The following is an 8,622-nucleotide window of genomic DNA, read 5'->3' on the forward strand; positions in this document are numbered from 1 at the left end:
TCTCTTACTGAGCTTTAAAAAATAGGTTGAATAACAAGACCCAACGTTTCATTCAAAGGTACCTTTGTACTGCTCACTTATTGGTGAGTAGGTGGAAGCATGTAATCTTTTGGTGGCGTCGCAGTCTGATGAGGCCCTGGCAAGGCCGAAATCGCGAGCCTGCCCCTTATACATTTAATACACCACAAGTGCTGAGACTTTTTACAGTGTTTTTTCGTTGTTTTGTTTTGAAATAGAAGCAAAAAATAAGAAGTAAGAGCGTGCTAAGTTCGGCCGGGCCGAATCTTATAAACCCTCCACCATGGATCGCATCTGTCGAGTTCCTTGCGCAGTATCTCTTTTTAGACAAACAAAGAATAATGAATAAGGACGGAGGAGGAGCTAAATCAAGTTATAGTCCGACTCGGGGCTCAAGAAGCACCATAGAATGGGTATGGGTTTACTAATTTCGTCATTCTGTTTGTAACACCTCCAAATATTCGTCTAAGACCCCATAAAGTACATGTATTCTTAATCGTCATGACGTTCGTTTGTCGAAAGCACGCTAACTTTCGAAGGAGTAAAGCTAGCCGCTTGAAGTTTTGCACAAATACTTCTTATTAGAGTAGGTCGGTTTTGTCGGGATTGTAAATGGGCTATATCGGCGCATGTTTTGATATAGCTGTCATATAAACCGATTTTGGATCTTGACTTCTTGAGCTTCTAGAGGACACAATTCTTATCCGATTTGGCTGAAACTTTGCATGACGTGTTTCATTATAACTTTTAACGGTGCCAAATATGGTTCAAATCGGTCCATAACCTGATATAGCTGCCATATAAACCGATCTGGGATCTTGACTTTTTAACCCTCCAGAAAGCGTTATTATTATCCGATTTGGCTGAAATTTTGTACAACGTCTTCTCCCATGACCTTCAACATACGTTTTAAATATGGTCCGAATCGGTCCATACCCGACAAATGCAATCTATGGTGGAGGATGTATAAGTTTCGGCCCGGCCGAACTTGGAACGCTTTTACTTTCCGATTTGCGACACAGTTATTGGGAGTCATTACAAAACACCTCATGCAAGTTTCAGCCAAATCGAATAAGAATTGCGCCCTCTAGCGGCTCGAGAAGTCAAGATCCCAAATCGGATTATATGGCAGCAATATCAGTTTACGAACCGATTTGAACCATACTTCCAGTTGTTGGAAATGATACTAAAACACCACGTGCAAAATTTCAGTCAAATCGGACGAGAATTGCGCCGCCTAGAGGCTCAAGAAGTCAAGAGCCAAGATCGGTTTATATGGCAGCTATATCAAAACATGGACCAATTTGGCCCATTTACAATCCCAATATTTCAATATTTTTCCTTACTGTTTTTTTTTTTAAATTTTTCCATTTTTTATCTCAATATTTTCCATCTTATCTTCTTTTTTACCACTTTGCATTTTTTGAATTTGTATACGCCACACCAATACTGTGGTACAGGGTATTATTATTTAGCGAATTTCTTTGTAACAGCCATAACCTAAGCCTATTGAAATTGGATATAGCTCCCATATATATGTTCGTCCGATTTGGACTTATACTGCAATGGTGTCGTTATTTGTGAACCGATTCACATGAAATTCGGCACAAACGATTTCCTTATGTCTCCCGACATTGCTGTTGAATTTCATAGAAACCAGTTCATATTCAGATAAAGCCCCCTTATACATGTATTAACCGATTTTCATTTTAGAGCCATTGTCAGCGTAATTCTTAAAACATTTTCTCTAAGTTTTGCACAAAGTCTTTTTCTATGATTGCCGATTTTGATAAAAAAAAATTTGTTAAGATTAAGATATTTTGGGTTGCCCAAAAAGTAATTGCGGATTTTTTAAAAAAAATTAAATGCATTTTTAATAAAATTTAGAATGAACTTTAATCAAATATATAATTGCCATTTTGTTCGATAACCTTTTGCCATCTTCCTGGCAAATTTAGTATTCCACGCTCATAGAACTTCTGGCCTTTATCAGCAAAAAACTGAACCAAATGCGATTGGCGAAAGTTTTACCATTTTAGGAGTTCTGCAAAGATCGAAATAAATGGTAGTCTGATGGTGCAAGGTCAGGGCTATATGGTGGATGCATCAAAAGTTCCCAGCCAAGCTCACTCAGTTTTTGGCGAGTGACCAAAGATGTGTGCGGTCTAGCGTTGTCCTGGTGGAATATGACACATTTACGATTGACCAATTCTGGTCGCTTCTCCTTGATGGCTGTATTCAATTTGTCCAATTGTTGATAGTAAACATCCGAATTAATCGTTTGGTTCCTTGGAAGCAGCTCAAAATATACCACACCCTTCCAATCCCACCAAACACACAGCATAACCTTCTTTTGGTGGATATCAGCCTTTGAAGTGGTTTGAGCTGGTCCACCATGCTTGGACCATGATCGTTTTCGACTAACGTTGTTGTAAACAATCCATTTTTCATCTCCAGTTATGATTCGTTTTAAAAACGGATCGAATTCATTGCGTTTAAGGTGCATATCACAAGCGTTGATTCGGTTTGTTAAATGAATTTCTTTCAATACATGTAGTACCCATATTAAAATTGACGCCAAACAAACAAATGTAAACAAAATTTCGCGCACTTTTTTTCTAAAGCAAGCTAAAAGTAACAGCTGATAACTGACAGAAAAAAGAATGCAATTACAGAGCCACAAGCCGTTGAAAAAATTTGTTAACGCCGACTATATTACTACTATATTACCGACAATTACTTTTTGGGCAACCCAATAGCACCCGTATATATATTATCGTCCGATTTTGAATAATATTGGAATATTTGGTTATTTGTTAATCGATCCTCACAAAATTTGTCACTAAGATTTCCGACCATTATTAAATTTCATTTCCTCCGATTTAGGGTGTTAGGGCCATGAAAGCCACATTTATTAACCGATTTTGCTGAAATTTGGGACAGTGAGTTGTCTTAGGCATTTCGACATTTTTCCTCAATTTGTCTTGTCAATGTCTTGTACTATAAGACCACGCAAGAACCGTGTTGAATTTGGTTCAAATCGGATCATATTTCGAAAAAGCTGCTATGGGGGCATAAATTATGCATTTTTCACCGGATTATGTTGAAAAGTGGTTCACATATATATCCGAGGTGGTGGGTATCCAAAGTTCGGCCCGGCCGAACTTAACGCCTTTTTACAAGTAAGGCGTTTTTATACCCTCCAACATTGGATGGGGGAATTATTATTTCGTTATTCCGTTGGTACGCATCGGAATATTGATCTGAGACCCAACAAAGTATACATATTCTTGAGCGTCTTGACATTCTAAGTCGATTTAACCATGTCCGTAGGGCACCCCGGTGGCCGAGTTGGTAGCGTTCTTGTATAACCAGTGCAGCGGTCGTGGCGATTCCCGTCAGAAACCTTGGTCTGTCGCAACTGTGGTATCACAATGGACTTAAAATTGTCTAAGTGAGTCTGTAAAGGACTGCCACTCTTACCTAACCTAACCTAGCCAAGTCCGTCCGCCTGTCTGCTGAAAACACGGTAACTTTCGAGTAAAGCTAAGTGCAGGTCGGTTGGGATTGCAAATGAGCCAAGTCAGTCCATGGTATAGCTGCCTTTGAAGGCGCAATTATTATCCGATTTCGAAATTTTGAACGAAGTGTTTTGTTGTAACAACTGCACCAAGTATGGTCTAAATCGGTTCATAACCTAATATAGCTCCCATATAAACCGATCTCCCGATTATACTTCTTGAGCCTCTAGAGGGCGCAATTATTATCCGATTTCGCTGAAATTTGGCATGAAGTGTTTTGGTTGACTATTAAGAACTGCGCCAAGTACGGCCCAAATCGGTTCACAACCTGATATAGCTCCAATATAAACCGATCTCCCGATTACACTTCTTGAGCCTCTACAGGGATCCGTTCTTATCCGATTTGGCTGAAATTTTGCACGACTTCTTGTATGACCTTAAACATACGTTCTTAATATGGTCCGAATCGGGTCATTATTTGATTTAGCCTCCATATAAACAGATCTCCCGATTTTTTTTTTCTTTAGCCACTATAGGGCGCTATTTTTATTCGATTGGGCTGAAATTCTGCATAATGACTTCCACTTTGGTCTCAAACGGTTCATGTCTTGATATAGCTGTCATATAAACCGATCTTGGATCTTGGCTTCTTGAGTTCCGATACGACTTCAAACCAGCGTTACTATTGCAAAATTTAAAAAAAGCATTTATTGAAAAAATTAACATTCTTTTTCTTAAAAGGTGGCACATTCTATAAAGGCATAAAGTTCGGTGTAAACGAATTGTGTGACAAGTTCTCTGGATGATTTCTATCACTCTTGAGACTATGACATGAATATCGAAAGACGTAACCGTACATCATAAGGACAAATTCAGCTTAATTAAATAAGAATTTAAATGGACGGACAGACAAAAATTTCTAATCTGGTTCTTTTCGACCAGTTTTTCCGACTTTCTCGCCACGGGAATTAAGATGTCATCTTGGGATACATCAAATAGAATTACTTGTGCAATATCTCGAGCAGTCTTATTCATATTTCGAGATTTTGAGGGACACACTGACTCCGCTTAACCAACTGAATAATGAAGTGAGAAAGACCTCAATGTGAGGGTACGAATAGTTGCAAGTGAAAATATTCATATGAACATTGAAGATTTAGCCCAATAAAAAGGCGTCCTTTTTATAGCCGAGTCTTAACCGCGTGCCGCCGAGCTATGCCTTCTTTTAAAGGGATACCGCAAACAACGGTGAGGAGAGTAAAACCTCTGGAAAATATTTCAAATGCTTACGCCAAGATTCGAACATATGCACTACGATTATTCAATGGAAAAAACGCAATAAAATAATGTTTTTCGAAAAGTGACACAGAGGAGTGCAAAAGTGGTCCAAAAACCTTAAAACTATGGTATTAAGTGGCACCATAATAGGTGGCACACTAGTATCACCGTCCAAAAATAGTGTAAAATTTGATACTAAAGTGGCACAACAATAACGCTGCTTCCAACTACCGTACCAAGTACAGTCCAAATCAGTCTATGATATAGCTCCCATGCAAACCGATTTCCAGATTTTACGTCTTGTGCTGCTAGAAGCCGCCATTGTTATTCAATTGGGCTGAAATAGTGTTCTATCACGACCTTCAACCATCGTGCCAAGTGTGAACCCAATTGGCTTATAACCTGATATGCAAATATTTCCCATGAACATTCCACTAAGGAACAGGGGCAAACTTCTCACATATCAATGAGTGCAGTCCGATTCAAGTCAAAAGCTCAATGATAAGGGGCCTCCTTTTTATAGCCGAGTCCGAAGGGCGTGCCGCAGTGCGACACCTTTTTTTACATGGCATAATACCTCACAAATGTTAGAAGGGGAAAACCACAGTTAAATGTTGCTAGCTTTAGGAGGAGAAAACCACAAATTTTTTTGAAGGTCTCGCCAGGATTCGAACCCAGGCCTTCAGCGTCATAGGCGGACATGCTAACTTCTGAGCTACGTTATATAACCTGATATAGCTCTCATATAAACCGATCTCTCGATTTGACACCCTGAGTCCGTGGAAGCCGCAATTAATATGCGATTTGGGTGACATTTTGTACGTAGTGTTCTGGTACGACTTCCAACTACCGTGCCAAGTATGGTCCAAATCGGTCTACAACATGATATAGCTCACATACAAACCGATCTCCTGATTTGGAATCATGTGCCACAATTGTTCTTCAATTGGGCTGAAATTTTATACGCATTATTCCATTACGACTTTCAACAATCGTCCCAAGTACGAACCCAATTGGGCTATAAACTGATATAGCTCCCATATAAACCGATCTCTCGATTTTTCATCCTAAGTCCGTGGAAGCCGCAATTGATATCCGCTTTGGGTGACATTTTGTATGTAGTGTTCTGTTACGACCTCCAAGTACGATCCAAATCGGTCCATAACCTGATATAGCGCCCATATACACCAATCTCCGAATTACACATCTTAAGCCATTGGAAGCTTCACGGAGTGTTTTGTTATAACTTCCAAATACCGTGGCAAGTACGGTTCAAATCGGTCTTTAACCTGATATAGCTCCCACATAAACCAAAATCCCGCTTTGACATGACAGCTTTATTCAAATATGGGCCGAATTGAACCATACGCCGTTCAAATATCGGGTGTCCTGCTGAAACTCACTGTTGCAAAAATGTAGCAAAATCGGGCAAAAAAGTAGCAAATCGGCAAAATCAGGCAAAAATGTGGCTTTTATGGGCTAAAGACCCGGAATCCGCAGATCGGCCTATATGCCAGCTGTATGCAAATATGGCCCGATATAGGCCATATTCGGTTCGAGTATCGGGTATATCTGTGCTCACACATTTCTGTAGGTGAACAGAACCCAAGCTGACCATAATACATATTCAAATAGTTTAGGTAATAGTGGCTGTCTGAAATAACCCCAGAAACCTGCGCCCTGAAATATGCTTCTGACTAGCTTCAACATAAAGGATCACAGTAAGAGATTATCATTGTACAACGTTTTCTTAGCATGAGTACCATAAACAAAAAATTGGTAACAGTAAAAACAGACAACAGTAAGCACAAAAAGTTAGAACAATTTGAAAACAGCACTTTTCAGTTAAACTGAGTATTAGCCTTAGTCCCATAGGGCTTTGTTTTTCTCTAGTCGTTGTTGTTGTTGTTGTAAACTTAAAACTATGGGAAATGTCGAATATTTGAAATATGTGTATATACATATGCATACCCTCACAATATTTGCAACATTTTGCTGGTGGCTCATCAGAATCGGCAATGACCGGCATGGTCCTCCCCCGCGAAGGCCCACACAGCAAAGGCTAAACACAATGCTTAGAAATTCGCCAACATCAGTGCACAATGCTACATAGAATGGCCGAAGACAATGTTGATGCTGATGCGGATGGTGACTCAATAGATGCTTTCACTCTTGCACACTGGGACACGCACACAAACACACACGCACTCACGCATACACTGGCGAACGCACAGCGCAAAAGAAAACTATTTTCAAACTTCAGCAAAAGGAAAAACTTTCGGATTAACAAAACCGGGAGGTGCTCGATTAACGCGACACTCAGACACACACTCACGCACAACTTTCTTCTCACACCACAAAAAATGTTGATTTATTTAAATTTCTATTTCGAAAACTTTAGAGGCTTTGTGGATTCTTTGAGAATTTATTTTTTTATTATTTCTTTTTTTTGTATTTGGAATGTTCACAAACTGAATGTCGTTTTTGGCATTTTCTTGACTTTTTTCACTATATGGACAACCACTTGGTTTTGGAGTAATTTTTACATTTTCCCTTTCACTTTTTGAAAAGAAGTTTTTTTTTAAATTTTTCTAATCTTAATTTATGGAAATTTACATATGGTATGTTTGATTGAATTGTGGCTTCATTTTTACACTTTGTTTTCTTTTTTTCGAATTTTTAAATATTTTTCTATATTTTCTTCTTATATTTATGCTATCTTTCGTAACATTTTGTTTGAATAAAATTTTTGCTAAATTCTTTTTTTTTTTTCTTTTAATTGGCTAAAAATTCGTTGCGGCGAAACGGCATAGAACTCTCATAAATTTTAAAAATTTTTGTTTTCAACAGAAGAAATTTTCAATTCTGCTGTTTTATTTCGTTGGGTATATGTGCGCTTTTTTAATTTGAAATTTCGAGACGTTTAAACGTGAAACCTCCGCAGAGACCACTGACAAGATTTTTCTTTTGTTTCAAAACAAATTTTCCCACATTCACTCTGCTCAGCAAAACGAAAACGAACATCGAGCCACACGGCCACTCACTCACTGCCTCCACAACACTGCGGCGGCACCTAAACACCATCAGCAACCAAGATGGCTGGGAGAAATTTTGAAAATTCGAAAAGTTTTCCTTGACTTTTCTCAAACGGTGAGAACATTTCGTATACTCTACAATCTCTTAGCCGAACAGCAACAGTATTGGCGAGTACTGATCCTCAAAAGATGGCAACTAAGAGATTCAAACAACTAAGAGATTTTTGTCTCTTTCCAAATATTTGCAAAGGTTCCCATATATCATGCCATCAGTGAACCAAAGGCAAGGAAAAATTCAAGTATTTGTTTGCGGTTTTTTTGTACCTTTTTGTGAATGATTTTTTTTAAAACTACACAAGTTTTCTCTCTCTCTCTCTCTCTCTCTCACTCGCTGTTTTATTCTAAGTTTTTTCTCTTTGTGTTAGAATTTTCGAAATTGGAAAATATTGAGAATTTGGGTAAAAGAACCAACTTTGTTATATAAAAACAAAAAGGGAAATAAGAAGAGAAAACAAATCGAGCATACACACCGTTCTTTTGGCGAATTATAAACAAGTAGTTGTTGTGTTTGAGGGAGAAGAAAACAACAAAACGAAATTTATGTGAAACGGTGACAGTGCCGCTTTCTATGTTCCAAGGAAAAGCTGTGTGGAAAGTCTGCGTTAAACTATACCCAACCAGTATGAAACGTAATTAGCAAGTTGCGAATAAGTTCGTAGGGACTGGACGTTTAATAAACTGTGCCCTAACCCTCCGACGGTTGAGTCATT

General features: G+C 38.6%; 1 protein-coding gene across 2 annotated transcripts in view; it reads right to left on the minus strand.

Annotated features, from left to right (window-relative positions):
- Positions 1–7,832, minus strand: part of LOC106081689 (mucin-5AC) — a 354,746-nt gene extending 346,914 nt beyond the window's left edge. For both annotated transcript variants that reach the window (XM_013243839.2, XM_013243838.2), the window contains exon 1: positions 6,789–7,832. In XM_013243839.2, coding sequence (XP_013099293.2) covers positions 6,789–6,846 — 58 coding nt within the window. In that variant the 5' untranslated portion in view covers positions 6,847–7,832. The remainder of the gene's footprint in view (positions 1–6,788) is intronic.
- Positions 7,833–8,622: the final 790 nt, after the last annotated feature.

This window comes from Stomoxys calcitrans, chromosome 1, assembly GCF_963082655.1.
Source record: "Stomoxys calcitrans chromosome 1, idStoCalc2.1, whole genome shotgun sequence".
NCBI lineage: Eukaryota > Metazoa > Arthropoda > Insecta > Diptera > Muscidae > Stomoxys > Stomoxys calcitrans.